This window comes from Zingiber officinale, chromosome 2B (assembly GCF_018446385.1).
Source record: "Zingiber officinale cultivar Zhangliang chromosome 2B, Zo_v1.1, whole genome shotgun sequence".
In the NCBI taxonomy this organism is placed as follows: domain Eukaryota; kingdom Viridiplantae; phylum Streptophyta; class Magnoliopsida; order Zingiberales; family Zingiberaceae; genus Zingiber; species Zingiber officinale.
In genome coordinates, this window is record NC_055989.1 from 121,103,630 (window position 1) to 121,126,648 (window position 23,019).

Here is a 23,019-nt window from a genome sequence, read left to right on the forward strand (position 1 = left end):
GTCCGGTCCTTGGGGTGCACCCCACTTCAACAGCGCACCCTCGCGAACGACCATCGCAATCTTTTCCTTTCCCTTGTAGGACTTGCCTGGGTCCCGTGTAGCTTCGAATAGGAAAAGAGGGTATTCGAATTGAGGGCGCGTCCGGAGGCTTATATTTGGGTCTATATTTATTCCAACTAATAAACAGAAAAATAAGAAAATAAATTAAATAAAGAGTTTCCAGGGATCGAGATCGTCACCCATAAAGTGTCCGCATCGCAGGCAAGGAGGAGGCGGCCTCTGCCAAGCCCGCCGCCGCGCTCCCATTTGCTTCTTCGCGGCGGCGCCGCCCGAATCCCTTCCCTCCTCTCACGTCTACCTCCTCTCTCTCATCGCGGGAGTCCTGCCATGCGCATCCGCAAATGCGCCGCTCGGCTGCTGGGCACTGTCTGCGCCGCCTCCTTCTCCTCTCCTACTCCGCCGCCGACGCTGCCGCCGCAGCACCCGCGGGCCGCCGATGATGCCTTCTCATCCGACGGCTGCGGGATTCTCTGCGAGCTGAATCGCTCCCCCTGGGACGACCTGATGTGCCTCGACCTCGTAGCGGCTTTCGACCAGGTATGGCCTATCGATCCGCACTTGTCGCGGTCCTCTTCGTTTAGCTCCGAAGGAGCTTCATTTCCGCTTCTGAACCAGCTCGAAAGATCTAAATTCGGATGGCTTCGGCTCTATTTAGCTCCTCGTCGCTTAAATATCGCTTCCTCCAACAGTTAGGGTTTCCTATTCCTTGCCTCCCACCTTTCTCCCTAAACCTGGGATTGAACCCTAATTAATATACAAGCAGTAGCTGAGTCGATGCCCTGAAGTGAATTCGCTTAGCTATCCGCGTCCACTGGACAACTAATTACCCTCCGCATTTATAGATTCGGCAAAGGAAACCCTAGCTAGTTGCTTCTCATCGATCTCAATAGTGCTAAGTTTTCCCAATCTCATTCCTGATTCAATCTCTGTGATTCTTGGTGGGTCTCTGCCACTGGATCGGTGCAACGATTCGACCTAACTTACTCCAAGTATTGGCAGGATGAAGAGGAGGAAGACGGCGAGGGCATTGTGGGGAATGCAGTGAAAGCAGAAGCGGGAGAGGACACGGGTATTCTTGGAAATCACCTAAAAAATGACGCCGACTCCACTGCCACTGTCGAGCGGTATGCTTCTCCCTGACCTAACCCTCGACTTCTCTCCCTCCTCCTCCTCTTCCAAAAGGAAAAGCTTTTTTTTTTTTCCTTTTCTTGGCAGCGAGGAAGCAAGGAAGGAGCCCAAGAAGAAGAAGAAGAAGGAGAATGAGGAGAAGACCGGCGCGAGATGCAAGAAGAGCGACGGAAGGGGGTGGCACTGCAAGCGGCTGGCGCAGCACCCGCATTCCCTCTGCAGTTACCATCTCGCGCAGCTCCGGTCATACAATGCCAGCAAGGTCGAGGTAAGCAAGGAAAACCGCGCGGGGAGGAAGAAGCAGGCCGACCTATTATCCGGTGGCGCTGCCGATGACTCGAACTTCTACTATTACTACTCCGGCTTCGGCCCTTGGCGCGGGAAGACTAGAAGCAGCGGCAGTCGAAGTGACCATATCTGTGTTCGCGGCTTTGCCCTCGAAGATGAAGACGACAAGGAGGAAGATAGAGAGGATAATGGGATCGTACACGAGGTTGCAGCCGTGACGATTGCTGGTGGGGATGAAGAGGACAGCGACGTCGACAACAACGGAGGCAGCGGTGGTAATCGGGAAGATAACACGTCGAGGAACGCCAGTAATCGTGGCAATCATAAGAGCTACAAGAAGAGAGGAAGGAAGAGAATGAAAGCTAGATCGCTCAAGTCTTTGCTTTGACTGATAGACGATCATTTGTAATTGGACATGCACACTTGCATGCGTAGAATATTTGTGCCTGCATGTCATGGGCCTGGTACAGACACGGCTGCAACATTTAACCAGCAGAGCCCATGGATAGCTGAATTTGGCCCGCAAATATAGACGTGGATTCTTCAGATATCTTAGTCCACACACACGCACAAAAGAATAGCTAAATCTTCCAAAATATGATTTTAGATAATAAAATAAAACCATCTCGGACTACTAAGGTTTGCATTAGTGTATCATGTCGTCTGTACAAACATCATCCCTTGGATACATTTCTTTTCTCGTCTGAGGGGGGCCTTCAAAAACACATTTTGTTTCAGTACCCGCCAAGACTTTCTGCAACATAAACGTCAACGAAAAACACTAGAAATTATCAGACTACCCTTGGTTTATTCTCCTCAAGTCGATCACGACTACGCTTATGTTATCAGTGGCATTCCGTGCCAATGCAAGCCTTGCCAAGAGCGCCGCTGCGAGAGAGCAGCGTGAATCGGATGGTTGCTTGTTCTCTGCATCAGATGCTTGTTCTTTCTCTGGACCGCCAGCTTCATCCCCACCACCTATTCCACTGAGGATCTCGGAATCCTTTGGTGGATCAGCTTCTGCCAGACACTGTCGAGCCACATTGCACGCTACCTCATTAGGTATGACGTCCCATAGCCCGTCGCTCGCAATGATTAAGCACTCATCTTCGGGAGATCTATCCAACACGCAGATCTCCGGCTCGGATGTCACAAAAGCTTTCAGGTACTTGTCTCCTGATGTAACAAAATCATCATGTGAAACAATTAAAAGCATACAAGCACATCGATGGCATGAATTAAACAGGAAATCAGCATGTGAAGAATCTACAAATCATTCCCCATATGATGCACGCCAATTTCTAAAGATCTCTAACAATGTCTAATCTCTCACAAGACTGAGACTGAGCACGACAAAGCAAGTAGAATCAGTTCTAGAATTCAGCAATTGTTGTTGGGTTCACTGAGCCAAAGCCAATTTATTAGGCTCAGTTAGCCCTATCGTATCAAATTAATATTAACTTAGACTTTTCATAAACATTGCTATGGTTGAAATTTCATGACAGCTGAGACTTTACCTGTTGCACTTGTCGAGAGCCCAAAAGATACTACGGAGTGAAGTTAAAGGCGATGGGAGTCTAATAGACTTAATAGAGGAAAGAAATTTTTCTTCAATTTTTTTAATACCCCACGAGCACAAGAGGTGTTGTCAATTTTTTGTATTGCTGAGATAATTTCAGAAAAGATTGAAAAATATCTTGCAAAATGTGCGGTGGATTTGCTTAAATTTCATTATACCTATTTACTAGATACTTGGGATTCTCTTAGTGATTGTAACTCGTCTTTTGTTATATTTGTACTATTATATATACCAAGATAGATGAATATTCCATCATATGAACTTGTGGCAGAGATCATTCTACATTCCATAGACTAGATTTAGATGTATAAATATATGAGTTAAGACATTAGAGACTAGTAAGCTATGTTGAAGTAGTCTGCAAACCCATCTAGCAGTACTAGAGGCCCTGATCCCAAAAAGTGATATCAAAGTTGAGGTCACCTACTTTTGTAGTAGACTTTGTATTAGGAAAAACAATATGCAAGACATCCAATTCTTTTAGACAAGCAACATGGACTTTAGTGAACAATAGAGTTGATGCGGAGGTTAGTAATCTTGACTCGATCAACATAGACTCCACGTAGAAAGCCCTTGACCTAGTCGATGTAGACTCTATGTGGCATCCCTTTGGCTCGGTCAAAGGAGGTCCGGGTCATTTGAGTCCCAGGGTACATTTGGATTGATGTAGTCGGGATAAGAATTAGAGCCATCACAGGAAAAGGACGCCTTTGTTTCTAAGGTATTTGCTCCAACCTCCAAAGGTATGCACAATTAACCACAAAACCACTATTATACTATTCTCCGTTCTTTTCTCCAACCCTACCCTGACTTGAGTGTCAAAGGGGTCATGCCAAGGTACGTCTTGACCCCCTTCTAATCCCATGTTAATCATTTCCAGAGAGGACAAGGCCCTTGGGATCTTGTTGGTTCTCAGCGAACACTAGTTTAATCTGCAAACAACTAACTTGTCAAAGCTGACTCATCGATAGTTGACTGATCGACAGCCGACCTGACGATAGCCGACCCATTAGAATTCAACTTGTCGAAGACAGGCCCGATTAAAGGACAGAAGTCGTTGCATCAAGAAGTCAAACTGAGACAACTCGGCAAGGAGTTGACCTGTCCTCCGTTCTCAAATTGGAACAAAAGTGTTTTATGTTCAAAGGCCTGATAAGAAGTCCATTTTTCTTTTCCTCTTAGTTATTGATATATCAAATATTCATTGATACAATAGGAGTTGTAATGTGCATGACAAAAAAAAAGGCATTATATATTAAAGAGAGTGACTAAAAAGAAAAAACAGGCAAAGAAGTTAATACCAATACCATTAGATTAAGTCTTACAAATAATGTCATGTATATGGTGGCAATAAGATTTTACATTTGTGCAAAGTCTGAAGGCATGTCACATGGTGACAATTTAATTAACAAGATACATCTCAAAAGGCAGCTACATAAGTAACATATGATAGATGACAAGGACTTGAAAGGAACATATAACTTTGTTGCTAGGTTGTGGATAACTAAAATGGAGATCTCAGGTGAAAATTTAGTGTTGATATCCATAACTTTGTTGCTTAATTATATTTCCTGTGAAGACTCTTTTGATAGGTTAAAGAGGTGAGTTCACTCTTTAGGCGATGAATGAAGCTATTGTATATATTGCTCAAGTAGAAATTGTCATTTCAAATTTGAGTAAATATACACTAATTAAACAGAGCAAGAACAGAAAGGAACAAAACCATTGGGATGAAGATAACCTACAAATATAAACAAGTATTTTCTATGACAAACATTAGAGAAGTTGCAAAATCTTGAATAATCAATGAGGTATTTATTGAATTTTATGAGGAATCAATCATAATCAACTTAGACTAGAAGAGATCAGCAAAGTTAATGTAAAATTGCTCAATTCAACTGTATGCTTCTTTGTATTAAGATATTTAGTTTGTGTGTGAACTTGTATATCTGTACTAGACATTTCAAAATTACAAAAAAAGATGTATATGAATACCCTAATGAACAATTACAAGTTTTTAACAAATTGTTCGTAAACAATGTTAATGTACAGGAATAGTAATAGGACGAGTTCTCAAATTTCTATACCTTCCCTTTCTTGATTATTTTTCATCTCATGGGATATTGATATTTGGCCGGCTAAAAATATATTATAATTAGACAAATTGAAATTGAACTCCAACTAATATAACAAAAAATAATTGGATACTTTAAATATCATTAGTGAATTGACTTTGTATCAGTTAAATGGGGGAACACCACTCAGGTGGTTGACCCAAAATATGGCTTGATAATGATCTCATGAGAATGAGATACATGTAACTAGCATGTTGCCTTAGTGATGCAAACTGAGGAATGTTTATTACCTTGAATGTATATAGTATAGTGGATGTATTAAAGATTTCTCAATTGCACTTGCATTGATAGTTACCATCTATATTGTATTTCGACTTGGATGATTGTAAATCTATTCAAGACCGATGATTTAGAGACCATTTTTAGGTCAAATATGCTTTGAGGGTCGACCTATTCATGTCTCTCCTTGGTGGAATATAAACATTGGTGCCCCTAATGCGTCACTTTCAATAGATATCATCTCTATTTTTGTTTAGTATAATCCCTCACATTGCTTTCATCACCACCTATAACTTGCACAAATGAACTAGGAACCATATTGCTCCATTCCCACTTTAAATATACCACAATGGTGTATTATGAGAACCAATCATCTTTCCCTCTAACATTGCTTAATGGCTGGCAACAGTAGTGCCGCTACTTCAGTCATCCACAAGTGCTGTCACCTCCTTTATTATTGAGCAGGATCATTGTCTTACTTTTAGCTCATCTCAAACTCGATCAAGGTTTTCACTAGTTATTTGTTGATCTTAATCCAATAAGGTTCATATCTAAGCTAGCTGATCACCACAATACACCCTTGTGAGTTGTATCATTACTTCCAAGCATACCCACAATTCCGTAAACCTAAAGATGCCAAAGAACGTCGATGGTGACTATGAAATACAATAGAAACAAGAAGAGTCTGAAAATACAAGGTAGGAGTGATCATATTTTTAAAATCCCCAAGCTAGCAATTAAAATTGACCATGTCTTGTAACTAGCACAATCCAATTCAATGGTTCAATAGTCCAATTATTTAATATATTATACACATGAAGAGTATCATTGAATGCTCATTAAAGATTTTTCAGAGTTTTGCTTATTTTCATAAATAAGCGAATGAATAAATGATCATACACTAATCTAAAGGTCTAGTTGAAAAAAAGTAGCCCCCGGGACTATGGTGCAGAGGTAGGGCATTCAAGTTGTCATCCAGGCAACCATGGTTCGAGCCTCAGCTATGGCGAATTTGCAGGAATTTTTCCTCCAAATGGGGCACGCAACTAAAAGATGTTGGGCTCCTGGGCTGCCCGCTACGAGCGCTTCCCGATTTTTTCTGGTAACCGGTTGGAAACTTCCGTGGGACCGGGCCGGTCACCTCAGGCTCGACGTTACCAGCCTGGTTAATCATTTTTTTAGTTGAAAAAAAAAAGTAGCACATCAAAACAATCTTAAAGTTTTTCATTAATGAGATAATGAAGATGCTAGTTAAAAAGAAAGTAGCACATCAAAACATTTTCAGAGCTTTTCATAAAATGTGAGGATGAATAAAGATGATATAGCAATCTCAAGATCTAGTTGAAAATAAAGTAACACATTAAACATCATGCAATATAAGCATTACCAAAACATTAAGTGGGCAATGTTGTTAAATAAGTAGAGGACAAGTATATTAGTTCAGTATGGAATAGAATGAAATACCTAATTAATGCATATCAGAACTCAATTATTAAAAACTAAATAAACTTGATAAAAGTTGATAATTGAAGTGACCCAAATCAAACCAAGTTTTAATCCTACATGACAATTAGACTTATACAACACCCACCCATATATAAACAACTAAAGCATTGCATTTAAACATTCACCCTTTCTCACATCTCCCAATTGTCACTCCATCAACACACTATTGTATGTTTTTAATCACAATGTTGATGTGTCTAAGATGAATGATCTCAAAATTGACAATGCATATTGAATTGGGCTTTTATGAGAGATCAGAGTGGGCAAGTGGGCACAAGGGTTCACACTATAATCACAAGATTTAACCATTGTTGCCTTGGAAGTTGATGCCAAAAATGTATATTGTAAGAAAAGTGATGTAGTTGCAAACGAACTAAACTAGTACATATGTTGAGAGCAATATTTTGCGAAAAAAGCAAATTGAAGGTTACCTTTCCATTTATACCACGTCTTTACTGTGCGCTTGAAATTCAACAATTGAATTGAAATTGAGTGGGCAATGCCATGGAGTCTAAAGACATCGAGTTGAAGTAAACAAGACTATACTAGGCCAACATTAGCTAACTCAGCTCAAATGTTAAATATTATCACTTCACGTTTCACACCACTAAGTGAGCATCTCAAGAATTGCTTTTAAATCTGAATAGATTTAAGTAATCTGACTAAAGAGTGTCCTTTACGATTTATGATAGCATAAATTCCATAAAATTGAGATAACAAACCATCTTATACTTTCATCAAGTACCATCATTCAACTATATTATTCGGTTTGTTGGTCATGCTCCTTGCTTTTTTGTCTGTTGGCTGATGTTTCATATGAGACTTCTAACCTATGATTAAATTGGATAAAAATAGCTGTGCCTTGTGAAAAAAATGAAAAATGCTTCTGAGTCAATGTGTCATCTATTTTATGAATGTGACAACTCAACATTGGTTTGAAATCAGATCGCTGCAAATATATGATTTGAGTAACAGAAGAGCCTTTGGGTTAGAATCATGACAATGTAGCAAGTTATCTGTTGCTATGACGAACTCTCTGTACATATGGTATATTTTGAAGAAAAGAAATGAAAGGATCTTTCCAAAAATTGGATAAATTGCATGAGCTAGTGGCAGCTCGTATCCTTCTAGATGTGGAGGTTAAAATGCCTTTCCTAACAGGAAAACTGCATCCTGCTGAATCCCTGAGGCTTTATGACTGTACCAAGTTTGGGGCGCTAAATTTATTGTCATTCCAAATCTGGAGTTGGCTGCTTTAGTGATGAGTTGTAAAGGCTATTTGTTCTCTGAACTATTGAGATTGTAGTTACTTTAGATCAAAATGCTGAACATTTATTGTTCTAGAAATCTGTTTTGGATAACAGATTATTTTGAGCTGATGAATGAAATTTCAGATACTGAACTTTAAAATTGCATTTTTTTTTTTTTTGTTCCAACTTGGATGCTGAAACATGAACTTCCTTTAAAAAATAAACAGGGCATTGATAAGGGGCTGAAGGATTTTCTTGGGAGCTTATGGCAAGATGAAAAGGTCGCATAAATGAAGGTTTTCAGTTTGAAATTTTGAATGTTTGGAAGAAAAATATCCAGAAGACTAGAAAGAAAAATATCCAGAAGACTAGAAAATCCTCAGAAGACTAGAAAAGGAAATGAACTTTATTATTAAAGGAAGTTGATTAAAAGATATGTTTTATATTCTTTTTCTTTCTAATTCTTTTGTATGACATCTTTGTCTTTAAAATATGCCTTCTAACCCTCTTGGTTTCCTACACTCACATATTGTGAGTGACCCTTGTGAGACAATGCATTTGAAATGTTGGAAAGAGCAAGTTGATACATGGTTCGTCGGAACGGATGTGGAACGGCCGTCGAACGAGCGTTTTGGCACGGGAACACCTCATCCCATGTCAAATTTCTAGTAAATAACATTGGTTGCTATGGGCCGGCATTCTTGGGCGTTATAACGGCAAAAAAAAGGGCATAGAATAGAACGAAATGACTTGGAACGAACCTTGGATTCTTCTTTTAGTGTTTTGTTGCATTTAAGGCAGATTTGACCTTGTTTTGATTTTTTTTTAATGTTTTGTTTGTATTTAAAGAAAAAAAACAAATTTGATATGTGGATCACATCACTATCTTTATTTTTCAGTATTTTGCAAATAATGTAAGACTATCGATCTACCATACATAAACATATTGAAATTTGAATATATTCATTTTTGACTTATGGCCCCGTTTGATTTTTTTCTATCATCATTCCAATATATTTTTTTCTATCATCATTCCAATATATTTGACAAACAAACCTGTTTATTCAAATATTTTGGTTTAATCTACTAAGTTATTAAGAATTCTTTATTTTTATGTAGCTCAAAAATATAATATTAGCTATATATTTTTATCATATAAGCATGATTATAACCATGTTATTAGTTAAATAGGAATGTAATGCAATTTTTTATTAGAAAGATTAGGGTATGATTATCATTTATTTTTATTGTCTTGTTTAGTGTTTTAGGCACATCCATAAATTGTTAGCACATCATTAATTATTTTTTTAGAAAATATATTAAAATAAATTGAAAATTATACTCGTAATTACTAATAAATTTGAGATCGATTTAATCACACATGATACTCAAGGAGAATATAATGAAGATTTGGTTCCCTCTCCATCACTCTTCGTGGTATTAACTTTGACAAGATATAATTTACATTGTATTTTCTCATTATGTTATTATTATATGCTAATTATGTAATGATGTATTAATTTTTTATGACTTCATATATTTTATTTTTTATTACTAATGTAATTTATACATTTATTTAATTTTTTTTTTACGAATTCTCTATTTTTTATTTTTTTTACAAATCCACATCCTAAATGTTCCGTGAAATGATATTGGAACCGGAATGGTAGAATCCATGATAGCCGCCACAATCGTTCTTGCGAACCTTGTTTAAGATTATCACAAGTTATCTTTGTAAGTACTCAGTAATGGTTTTGATATGATCAACCAAGTCATGTTAAATCCTGTTGTTATTTTGATACCTTGTATCTAAGTGTGCATGAAGGAAGTCGAGCGAAAGACACAGCTAGCGAGAAGGACGACGCAGGAGAGAGCCGATGGGCTAGGTGCATCCGAGAGACGAGGCGCTGTAGAAGAGTACGCTAGCGGATGAGAAGGAGGCGCGTAACATTTCATAGGGATGAGAAGCTGGAGCATAAGACTGCTTGAGAAGGTCGAAAAATGGGTTTGGGTGAGCCCTATTCTGGATAGCCAAAATCACCCCAAGCGAGCGGAGCAAGAGCGGAAGACCCAAACGAAAAGTCAACTTGAAGTTGACTGTGGTCCGGGCACCCGGAGCTATTTCGGGCGCCCGGACCAGTCTAGTTCAGCCGAGACGCCTCACCAAGGCCCCCCTGTGTGAAGGCGGTCCGGGCGCCTGGACTAGAAATTTTATCCAGACCCATTACGTCATCATCCGTTGCGATGCGGATAAAATTTTATCTACACCCAGGCGCCCAGAACCCTTTCAGGTGCCCAGATCTGGCCTATAAATGCAGCCCTGATTTCTGTAGTTAGAACAACACTTGAAAAATGACTTCTATTCTTGTTCTACTACTTTTGTGAGTTGTCAATGTTGTAAAGAGACTACTCCGACTTCATTTGTCTAGGATTAACAATCCTCTAATTACAAACCTAGTAAATTCTCTTGCCTCTACTTTTTAATTTATGCATTTACGTTTTGTTTTTATACAAGTATTTTCTTAATTTAGTTTGAAATGTCGAGAAATGCTGATTTTGATTTTCAGGGCAATTCACCCCCCCCTCTTGCCTGCTGCCAGGGGACCAACAATTGGTATCAGAGTCAGGACGCTTTAGAAGGACTAACCATCGACCGAAGCAAAATTGATGGTCGGACCAAGCCTTATCCCACCAAAGTTCAAGGGGGAGTTCGCACACTAGAAACACCAAATGGAGGTATTCCTAAAAACCGACTTAGAAATTCTTTTAATAATTAAGTACGATTTTACAGTTCCAAAAGATCAACAAGGCGTAGAGAAAGAAGAATATCTTTGAACGAAGAAGGAGCAAAGTGATTTCATAGCCAGCAGTAGAGAGGAATATCACTTATTAAGTATATTATCGCCTCAAGAAGTAAATTGCATCGGAAGCTACACATCGACAAAAGGCCTCTGGGAGAAGTTCCTGGAACTCCACGAAGAAACATATGAAGCAAAACTAACATGACGGGACATTTTTCGGAACAAGCTAACGAGCATCCGTCTAGAGAAAGGTGAGAAGGTAGCTGAACTACACACAAAGATCGAGGAGTTGATCACGGACTGGTCAACCTCGGTGAAACGGTAACCAACCGGGACTCGGTACGCTACGCACTCAACGCTTTTCCCAGGACTCCAGAATGGACCTCGATCCTATTACATCTCGAAGAATCTGGAGGTAAGTACCCTAGAGAAACTCTTTTCTACTTTATAATTATATGAAACCAGATGTGTAGGTACAACAAAAGAATCAAGCCGAAATCTGGCACTAAAATCCACCAAAAAGGATGAACCCGAGTCAAACTCAGATTTGGAAGGAGACCAAGAAGCTTATATGGTAAGAAAATTTAGAAAAAATTTTAAATCTAACAAATTTAAAGAAATGCAGAACAAAAAAAAATCTAAGAAATAGAAGAAAGGTTCAATGCTACCAGTGCCAAAAAAGACACATAAAGGAAGACTACAAGAAACTCAAAAAGGAAATAGACAAGAGGCCCAAGCAAAACAAGCACAAGAATCTCAAGGTCACTTGGGACGAAAGCTCATCATCCGAGTCAGAAATAGAAGCATACGCTGGTCTAGCATTGATGGCTAACCACAAAGAGCAAAGCACCTCGAAAGCCAGCATCGATGAAGGGGGAGCGACTTCAGACGAATACAGCGAGGCAGGGGGAGAATCAAGCTTTAGATCTGACATGGTAAGTGAGGTATGCCTCTTACTAGGGGTGTAATCGAGTCGAACTAAGCCGAACTCTTGAATGTGTAAGTTTGGCTCGTTTATAATCAAGTCAAACTTGAGGTTTACTTAACGAATATATTCATGGCTCACGAGCTTATTCGAGCTAAATTTAAATATTCATTAAAAAATTAAATTATATATTTAGAGAAAATTATAATATTCTTATTAAAATTTATAATTTTATTCTAATAAATAAATTTAATATATTTGTCTATATGTTTCACAAGTAGAGTGTAAAATCTATAAATTCAATATCAAAACTATTATTTTTTTATTTAAAAGTTGATTCATGAGTTTAACAAACATGTTCACGAGCTAACGAACCGAATATTATGAAGCTTGAGCTTGATTTGTTTATCTTAACGAGCCTCATTAAACAAGCGCAAACGAGCTTTTATCGAATCGAGTTTCGAATAGCTCATGAGCGGCTTAGTTCATTTACACCTCTACCTCTTACCACCTGATCAACTGTATTTCGACATTAAATCAATGGCAAAATCAATGCACAAATTGAAAACTAAATATCACAAATTAAAAAATAAAAATTTAATTGAAAATGTCAATTTGAAAGAATAAATAGAAAATTTAAAATGTTCAAATTTTTCTACTTCAAATTTTAGGAATTATAAAGGATTAAATTGGTATTATAGATTTCACAAGGGTCAAATCTAAAAAATAATAAAAACATGCATCCCTAGAAAATATTTGATTAACCTAATAGGAAGTGATCTTGTCTGAAAGCTGAATCAACGGACGCTGGGCACGTGACGCTCTCCGAGTTGCTGACGTAGATCTACGACCGGTCGCACGGCGCTCCGACGAACCTGCAAAGAAATCGGGCCGGGAAGGGGTTCCCGGCGACGATCCTCCGACGCTCAAGTCAGGTAAGTGGGCAACAAAGAAGTGGCTCCGAATATGCTAGCATGCGTACCTCCGATGAAGTGCAAGGCTCCTTATATAGGGCTGGGGAGGAGCTCATGCACACATATCGAGACGAATACGTGTCCTCAGTCCATACCCCAGCATGGGCTTGTCAGAAGAGCATGCCTGACGCCATACTGCTACAGTCCGAGCACCTCCATGATGGGACATTAGAACATTCCGGTCTAAGATTCCGTACATGGCTTGTCCTCCGAATATGCCTACTGTCAGAGGATGTTTCTTTGTTCTTGTCTTCTGTTCAAGGCGAGGGTCCAGCCGTTCGACCGTACCGTTACGTCCGACCGTCCCTAAGTACGAATCTGCTCAGGAGAGTCTCGCTCGTGTGCTCGGCTGCGTCTGTCAGTTGCTGCTTTATGCCTATGCTGAGCGGACCGTCAGTCCGCCACGTGTCGGTCGGACACAGGGCGCATTTAAGAAAGGCGTGCTCAGCTTTAATTATAAAGATTTGACACAAATTCCAACGTGATATCGAAGAAGGCATCCATGGAATAACGCCGAACGGGCATGACAGAAAAGAAGAGCCGAGCGGAAGAGCATTCCATGGGCTGGTTCAACGAGCGTTATTCAATCAGACCGGCGGTCCAGTCAGTCGGACTTCGCCTCCTTCGACTAGACTTGAAGAGAAGGCAAGTGATCCGGTGATAAGGATGGGGACCCCCTTTTCTGAAGGAAGTCAAAGCCACGTGGCGACCCAAGGCCAAGAGGCCGATCGGGAAAGAGGTGCCGATCGGCCTAGAGGAATATAAGCAGAGGCACATAGCCCGACAAGGAGTTGGGTTTCCGACGCTCAGGGTGAAGAAGCTCGCCTGTCCGAGCGGACGGTCCGCTCAGCATAGGCATAAAGCAGCAACTGACAGGCGCAGCCGAGCACACGAGCGAGACTCTCCTGAGCAGATTCGTACTTAGGGCCGGTCGGACGTAACGGTACGGTCGAACGGCTGGACCCTCGCCCTGAACAGAAGACAAGAACAAAGAAACATCCTCTGACAGTAAGCATATTCGGAGGACAAGCCATGTACGGAATCTTAGACCGGAATGTTCTAATGTCCCATCATGGAGGTGCTCGGACTGTAGCAGTATGGCGTCAGGCATACTCTTCTGACAAGCCCATGCTGGGGTATGGGCTGAGGACACGTATTCGTCTCGATATGTGTGCATGAGCTCCTTTCCAGCCCTATATAAGGAGCCTTGCACTTCATCGGAGGTACGCATGCTAGCATATTCGGAGCCACTTCTTTGTTGCCCACTTACCTGACTTGAGCGTCAGAGGATCGTCGCCGGGAACCCCTTCCGGCCCGATTTCTTTGCAGGTTCGTCGGAGCACCGTGCGACCGGCCGTAGATCTACGTCAGCAACTCGGAGAGCGCCACGTGCCCAGCGTCCGTTGATTCAGCTTTCGGACAGGATCAGGAAGGAACCTATATTGGATTCCAAAATCATGTTTAATTAATTTGTGCATATTTCTAATTTTAATTTGTTTTAATATTTGCCTTTTAATTACCTAATATGCTAAAATAAATTCCTTTATACAACTTTTGAAAAAGAGGACTTAATTTCCTATCTCTAGAAAATTTTCTAATTTTTTTTTTGACCGTTGTATTTTATGATTTGTTTTTCAAATATTATAGTTTTCAATTTAAAAAAAAATTGCACAGATATTTTTACTTATAATATTCTTTGCCCAACAAAATAATTTTAAAGTATTTTGATTTTTTATGAATTGTTTAGATAAATGCTAACTTTAAAATAAAAAATTCTTGAATACTTAATTTTCAAAAAAGTAATTTTTCTGCAAATATACGTACACATTTACATTCTCAGAAATTTTCTCAAGATTTTCTGAACCTCTAAACTATTTTTGAGCATTTTTTTAATGAAAATTCCTCCTATAGTAAATAAATCATCACTGCTTAAATTAATGTCATTTTTTATGAAAATTTTATTCCTACTTTCGATGTGTCCGGTTAACCTTTATAAAAATGTCTAGAATTTTTCAACAAATAAACTAAATTTTAGAATTTTTTGTTTTAAATTACTTTTTAATCACAAAAATTAGAATTTCGAGTATTAATTTTTAAAAATTTTCATAAGTCACTGTTTTTAATTTCGAGTATACAATCCTTAGACTTTAATTTCAACTTATTTGAGTAAAACCCCTATTTTTAATGTGATCAAAGGGGGAGAGTTAGAAGTTAAGTTTAAGGGGAGGTATATTTTTCAAAATATTGCATATCCACTGCTCTGTTTCAAAACTTGCAATTTCATTTAATGTCTTATCTTGTTTTACCCTAATTTAACTTGGGTTGATCCACATCAAAAAGAAGGAGATTGTAAGTACCCCGTGATGGTTTTGATATGATCAACCAAGTCAAGTAAGATCTGTTGTTATTTTGATATCTTGTGTCTAAGTGTGTAGGAACTTAAGAGCATAGGAAGTCGAGCGAAAGGCACAGCTAGCGAAAAGGATGGCATAGGAGAGAGCCGACGGGCTCGATGAGTCCAGGGGACGAGGCGCTGTGGAAGAGTACGCTAGCAGACGAGAAGGAGGCGCACGACGTTTCTGAGAGACAAGAAGCTAAAGCGGAAGACTACTCGAGAAGGCCCAAAAATGGATTCGGGTGAGCCCTATTCTAGATGGTCGAAATACTAAAGCGAGCAGTGCCGGAGAGGAAGACCCGAATGAAAAGTCAACTTGAAGTTGACTGTGGTCCGGGCACCCAGAGCTATTCCGGGCGCTCGGACCTCGGGCGCCCGGACCAGTCTGGTTCAGCCGGGGCGCCTTGCCAAGGCACCCCTATGCGAAGGCGATCCGGGAGCCCGAAACCCTTCCAGGTGCCCGGACCGAAAATTTTATATAGGCCCGTTCCGTCGTGATGTGTTGCGACGCAAATAAAATTGTATCCACATTCAGACACCCAGAATCCTTCTAAGCGTCCGGATCAGGCCTATAAATGCAGTCCTGATTTCTATAGTTAGAACAACACTTGAAAAATGGCTTCTATTCTAGTTATACTACTTTTGTGGGTTGTCAATATTGTAAAGAGGCTACTTCGCCCAAAAGACACTTGAGTGAACTTCATTTGTCTAGGATTAACAATTCTCTAATTATAAACCTAGTAAATTATCTTGCTTCTGCTTTTTAATTTATGTATTTACGTTTTGTTTTTATACAAGTGTTTTCTTAATTTAGTTTGAAACGTCAAGAAACGTTGATTTTGATTTTTAGGACAATTCACCCCTCTCTTGCCGGCCGCCAGGGGCCAGGGGACCAACAATCTTTTTCCTGACTTCTAAGAATTTCATTGTCATCACAATGGTCGTTTTCTGAGGCAAAAGGTAAAACCATCACCTTGATGACCCCTCCAAAACAATCCCACACTTCCTAGAAGGAAGTAAATCACGGGGGCACAATGCCCATTGTCTTGATAGAGATGTTAAAGAAGTTCATATACAACTTCTTTGACAAATATCTTTGTGAATGTTTTAAAACGCCCAATGATCCTATCATGTTCTGTGTTTCATAAGCTTAAAACAACACACAATATAGGTTTTATCAAGAAAATTTCTTAGTAACTTATCCCGGGTTCGCAAGAACAGTCATGGCAACTGTCACGGATTCTATTGTTCCAGTTTCAATATCATTTCACGGAACGCTCACAATGTGGATTTGTAATTTTTTTTTAAAACAAGAATTAGCAAAAAATTTAAATAAATATATATATTACATTAGTTTAAAAAATAAAATATACGAAGTCATAAAAAATCAATACATCAATACATAATTATCATACAATAATAATGAGACATACAATGAAAATTATACCTTCTCGGAGCTAATACGAAGAGTGATGGGGAAGAACCAAATCTTCATTATATTCTCCTTGAGTATCATGCTGATTAAATTAATCTTAAATTTATTAGTAATTATGAGTATAATGACAATCATTTTAATTTTCAATTTCTTTTTAATACATTTTCTAAAAAACTAATTAATGATGAGTTTGAGGATGTGCCTAAAATACTAAACAAGACAATGATAATAAATGATAAACAATCATAACCTAATCCTTCACTTCAAAGACTGCATTACATTTCTATTTAAGTAATAACTTGATACAATCATGCTAATATGATAGCAAATATTTTATTTTTGAACCACATAAAAAATAAAGAATTCTTAATAACTTAATAGATTAAACCGAAAAAATCAAAAACTTACCTTAACCAAGATTGTTTGCCGAATATGTTGGAAATGATTATAAAAGAAATCAAACGAAGGAGCTCAGCCACTGACCGTAAGCGAAAAATGAATATGTTCAAATTTCAATATGTTTATGCATGTTAGATCGGTAGTCTTGCATTATTTGCAAAATGCTGAAAAAAAGCTAGTGATGTGATGCACATATCAAATGCCTTTTTTTCTTCTTTGAATAACAAAAAACATTAAAAAAAAAAAAGCAAAGCAAAATCAAATCTACCTTGAATGCAAACAAAATAGTAAAAAAAAATTCAGTAAGTTCCAAGCCATTTCGTTCCATTCCATGCCTTTTTTTTTGCTGTTATAACGTCCAAGAACGACATCCCATAACGACTAACGTTATTTATTAAAAATTTGACATGGCATGAAGCGTTCGCGTGGTGGAATGCCCGTTCCGGTCGTTCCACATCTATTCTAATGAACCATGTATCAATTTGCTTTTCCCAATATTTTTGCATTGTTTCACTAAGGTTTCTCATATTCTGAGTGCAGGAAACTGAGTTAGAAGAGATATTTGAAAGACAAAGATGCCACACACAAAAATTAGAAAGAAAAAGAATAGACCCATTTCCTTTTCTAGTCTTCTGAGTATTTTCCAATCTTCTGAATATTTTTCTTCCAAACATTCAAAATTTCAAATTGAAAAACCTTCATTTATGCCACCTTTTCATCTAGCCATAAGCTCCCAAGAAAATCCTTCATCCCTACACCATGAGTTGATACGTCACTTCAGAAAATCTAAAAACTTCAAAGGTGAGGACTCGAAGCCTAGATGATTCGTGAAGGCCCCGACTAGATATGCATCCTTTGAATTTTGGATAAGGTCCTTTGACATTCAAGAAAACCAATAGAATCCCATAGATTGCTTTGTTATAAAAAATTCTTGTGGAGATTAGGGATAAAAGATTAGTAATGACTAAATTGCAGCTCAACTTTGTATCTCACAAGGACCACAATAAATTTTGCCTCTTTATAATGAGCACGAGCATGATATTGATGACTGCATCGTTTGCTCAAACATAGAAGGAAAGAACCAAAGGAGGAAATAGTCGAATTAGTTTAAAATAAAATTTAATCATTGGTGGCTCAACAGGAAGGAGAGTCGAGCAGCACAAAAGTCAAGACTTATGAAAAAAAGAGGTCTGCATACTTCTCTTTGAGTGTAGCACCCGAGTACAGTTGTGATATCACTTTCTTAGACGTTGACAGGCCATCAAAATGCTCTAATGGTCCAGTTTCAGATTTTCACCTGCTTAGTAAAGAGAATACTTGTGGGCATCGGTAGCTTCGCAATGAAATTCCTAACCCCCACTAGTATCAATGGGCATCAGTAGCTTCGCAATGAAATTCCTAACTCCCACTAGGATCAAATTGATAGGAGCTGACTCTGCAGAGTCAAAGGCATGTTATAAAACTGCCTTGAACATAACAAGGAGACGCAGCCACCCAAACCAATGCAAAAAAGGTCACAAAAAAGCTGAAGGCAAGGCAGCCAAGGACCAGTTCATTCTTGAGACGTGAGCCTATGGAATAACCTAGAGAATTTGAGGAAGGACTAGATCAGACATTAAATCTAGGAAGCGAAACATCCTCCAACTCTACATAGAGTACTGAGACATATTTACATGGATAGTCGAAGATATATTAGGGATCCCGGGTCGTATGGTTAAAAGTGCAATTATTTGAGAAATATAGTAAGAGGTGAGAAAACGGATAAAAGTGCAATTATTTGAGAAATATAGTCCTGACAATGTTAGCCAACATGGTCATAGTGAAGAAGCCAAAATGGGAAGTGGCAGATGTGCATGGACTTCATCAACTTTAATAAAGCTTGCTTGAAAGATGTTTCCTAGTTCATAAGATAGATGAAATAGTGGACAGCACTGCAAGTTATGAGTTATTGAGCTTTCTGAGTGCCTCCTTTAGATACAACAAGATCAGAATAGCTTAGGATGACAAGCCCTACACCTCCTTTCAAATTGACCAAAGTACATTCTACTATAAAATCATATCTTTTCAATTCAAAAAATGTAGGGGCAATATATCAAAGGATAGTTAACAAGTTATTTGGTGGTCAGATTGAGAGGAACATGGAGGCATACATTGATTGCATGGTAGCAAAGAGAATTCACAAAGATCATAAGGAACCTTAGAGAGGTATTTGAAATGAGGAATCAAATAAGGTTAAACTTGTTAAAATAACTTTAGGGTAGGCTTAGCCAAGTTCCTTGGTTACATAGTTCATCAAGGGGAAATTAAAGCAAACCCCAAAAAGGAAAATTCTGGTTATGCGACCACCTCACAATAAGACAAATTGAAAAGCTAAACCGTTGAGTAGTAGCCTTAAGTGTTTTCTTCTCTAAGTCAATCAACCATGCATCAAAGTTGTTGAGAGGATAACGAGAAGCTTTTGAGGATAAAAGAGGACTTAGAAGGACTACCTCCATTATCCCAAATTGCACGAAGAGAATTGTTGATCTTCTAGATGTTAGTACCTAAGCATGCTTCAAGTGTTGTGTTGTTGAAGAGGAAGGAAAGGAAAAGCTTATTTAATTCGTAAACTGCACAATGAAAGGGGTTAAACTATGATATGCAGTCGTCAAGAAATTACATACTTTCAAAGTCATGTCATTCATATGATGATGAATTACTCGTTAAGGCAAGTGCTGCAACACCCAGATGTGGTAGGCAGGATGTTGTGTTGGGCAATTGAGTTAGGTGAATTCAATGTAATTTCCTATATGCAAATGGAAATGAAGTGTAAGCATCGGAAGATTTCATATCAAAGTTGACAAGCCCAATGGTTGAGATAGGGCAGAACCAATGGTGAACATTTTTCATGTAAGCATCGGAAGATTTCATATCAAAGTTGACAAACTTTGATAAGCCCAATGCTTGAGATAGGGCAGAACCAATGGTGAACATTTTTCATGGTTGGGTTATCTATGAGGAAATACAAGGGCATTGTGTTGGAACTTATCAGCTTGGACAGTGTAAAACTCAATATGACCCCATGGTTTGCTTTCGTGATAACCAATAATGAAGAATGGTATATGACTCTCACTATAGGTCAAACTCTAGAGATTGAGGTATCTACAGAAAGGATTCAAGTGTTCGGGAACTCCCAATCGATGGAAACAAACAGCGAGGTAGCCCTAGCATAATGCAAGAGTCAATGTCCTACCAAAAGTTGCAACCCTCACTCCTTTGGAGATAGCCCTAGTTAGTATCGAAGTGGTCAATAAATGCAACATTTAGATACTTCTAGAGGTAGATATGTGCAATTATTGGATGGGGGGAGTTATCATACGGTAAAGCCCAAGTTTACAGTAAATTATCAAAGGCCAAAGCCATTATATCTTAATCAATGGAATCCTATATAAACATTCCTAGTTAGTGACTTATTTGAAGTGTTTTCATGCAATATAGATCTAGTTAGTTTTGTTTGCACCCAATATAAATCTAGTTAGTTTTGAGGGACTTACATAAAGGAATATGTGGAAATCAAGTGGAGCCCAAAGCCTTTGATTTAAAGTGGTGAGGGCTAGATACTTTGGCCCACTCTTTAAAGAGATGCATCTAGCCTAGTAAAGAAATACATTATATGTTAGAAATACTTGGTGATTTCAACAATTAGTAGTGGAAGTTACACTAATAGATTGTGTTTATCCATTTTACTAGTAATGAATTGACATTTTGAGTCCTTTTCCACTGAGCGAAAGATAGAATAAATTAATTGTAAGAGTCGATTACTTCACAAGTGAATGAAATCTAAGCTAGTTTGGATCATTTCAGAGCAATAGTTGGTTATGCCCCTCCCTATCTTTAAGGCCAAGTTCTCAACCCTTAATTTCTCTAGTTCTCTAGGTCCTCAGCTTGAAAGTGGACAAGGACCCAACATCACAAACTCAATTCCACGAAGCCACCTCCTATTAGTGATCAGACCACTATTGCAACACTCTTGGATTTGACCTTTTTAAAGCTTATTCCATGTAATTCAATGGCAAACCCAGGGATAAGAAAGCCCATGAGGTACTCTTCACAGTGTTTGAAGATTTCCCAAATTGGATAGTCATCCTTCAACCTCCATCATGCTTGCAAACAAGGCCTCTTTAGGCTCCCCAACACCTCCATCAATTTCCACTTGAGAGGAGATAATCATGAATTGGTTTGACTCTCAAAGGGAGGTAAAATATTAAATAGAGGGCTCATGGTGCTTGAAGGGCACATAACGTCAGATATGTCCATTAGTCTCGAAGAACCCACTAAACTTGAAGGACCTACAGTTTGGCACACAAAGCCCACCTCTTTATCCATGCAAAGCCCAAGCCTTCTAAGCTCGAGAGAGGACTCCACCATTGCGTCTCCTCATCCAAGAGAGAACATCATTAAAGTTGGTGATATATATATATATCCATGAAATAGAGAATTAGTATGTTAACCTAGTGATACAACCAAGGAAAAAGAAAGCACATCTATAAAGCTTCATAGACCAACTTCAATTAGATCCTCCTAGTGTAGCTACTTAAGGAGCTTGGACTTAGTGATGAGCGTTTGCAAACTCAATGCATCTAACTTTTCTTTCTAGGTTAAGGAGTGAAGAGAATTTCCAACACGAGGAGAATGTGCCTAGTGGATTGGTATGGTTAACTCAGGATAACCTATATAGAAGAACTATCTCTCCTACCCCATCTTCAAAGCTCCCTCCCTCGCCGCGACAAAGCTCCATTGCCGGTAAACATAAATTTTAGATAAGAAAAACTTTTAAAGGACAGAACTAGCAGAATTTTGATTTGCAAGTTTTCTTTCTGAATTTAAATTTGCAGATCGAAAAGTTGCTTCCCCTGTTGATTTTCCCCGCTATGCCCTGGTCTACCTTGTCGTGATGAAGCTCCCATGCTTTTCATTTTATTGTTAATCATGTTTTGTTTCTTTCATTTTGTGTTATAATTCCTTCGTACCCTGCTTTTTCCCATTTATCATTTTTAGAAATTGCATGATTCTTAACTATTTGCTTTCAGTTATATCAACTCAAGGAACCTTTAAATCTTAAGGAGCAGGAAAACACATCCACTTTTTTGTCGATTTTCATGTGATCACTATTGTTTTCAGGTATATTCATATTTTGATTTTTTTTTTAATAAACGTGATGTACTTGTGTCTTTAATTGCACGAATAAGGTCCTAACTCCTAAATAATTGGATTGTTGTGTTTTTTATAACTTACAAGATATATGTGTAAGGTCTTATATAAGTGGATTATAAAAAAAAAGAGCAGCCCGGTGCACGAAGCTCCCGTCATGCGGGGTCTCGGGGAAGGACCCATTGTACGCAGCCTTATCTTGCTTTTTGCAAGAGGCTGTTTCCAGGATTCGAACTCGTGATCTTTTGGTTACATGGCAACAACTTTACCGTTGCGCCAAGGCTCCCCTTCATATAAGTGGATTACGAATCGAAGAAAAATTCTCCATATCAAGTTTTATTGTTCTTTGTTTATTGCTTATTGTTCATAATTATCTATTATCATAAAACAACTTTCTGGATATCAAAAAAGACAAAAAAAAATAGATAACCCAAATCTTAAGAGGTTCATTGAATAAATATTTTAGTAAAGAATCGTATAACAAAATAGAAAGCTTAGTTCAAATTTTAACTAATGAATCAATGAAGATTTTGTTGAAAACAAGAATGATGAACATGAAGAATTTGTGAGAAACGAAAGTGATGAGAATGAGAAATTTGTAGAAAATGAGAACAAAGATAATACAAATTTTAATAATTTAGATGAAACTGAAATTGACAAAACTGAAGATATGATCCTGTCTGAAAATCGTGAAGAAGGCTGGTTGGGGATGTGGCTCCTCAGTTGACCTCGTGA

General features: G+C 38.5%; 2 protein-coding genes across 3 annotated transcripts in view; one reads left to right on the forward strand and one right to left on the reverse strand.

The window, feature by feature from the left end:
• Positions 1-205: 205 nt before the first annotated feature.
• On the forward strand, positions 206-1,945 carry LOC122046959. Of its 2 annotated transcripts, none has more exons than XM_042607926.1 (3): positions 206-597; positions 1,051-1,184; positions 1,276-1,945. In XM_042607926.1, the coding sequence occupies exons 1-3, from the start codon at positions 388-390 to the stop codon at positions 1,862-1,864; spliced, it is 933 nt and encodes a 310-aa protein (XP_042463860.1). In that variant the 5' UTR covers positions 206-387; the 3' UTR covers positions 1,865-1,945. The 2 variants fall into 2 exon arrangements, with proteins under 2 accessions (XP_042463860.1, XP_042463861.1); XM_042607927.1 differs by having other exon boundaries at positions 207-597; positions 1,060-1,184.
• A 132-nt stretch (positions 1,946-2,077) lies between these two features.
• LOC122046958 (probable protein phosphatase 2C 24) overlaps positions 2,078-23,019 on the reverse strand; it is a 28,082-nt gene continuing 7,140 nt past the window's right edge. The window contains exon 4 of the mRNA XM_042607925.1: positions 2,078-2,652. Within this exon, the coding sequence (XP_042463859.1) occupies positions 2,273-2,652 (380 nt within the window). The 3' untranslated portion in view covers positions 2,078-2,272. The remainder of the gene's footprint in view (positions 2,653-23,019) is intronic.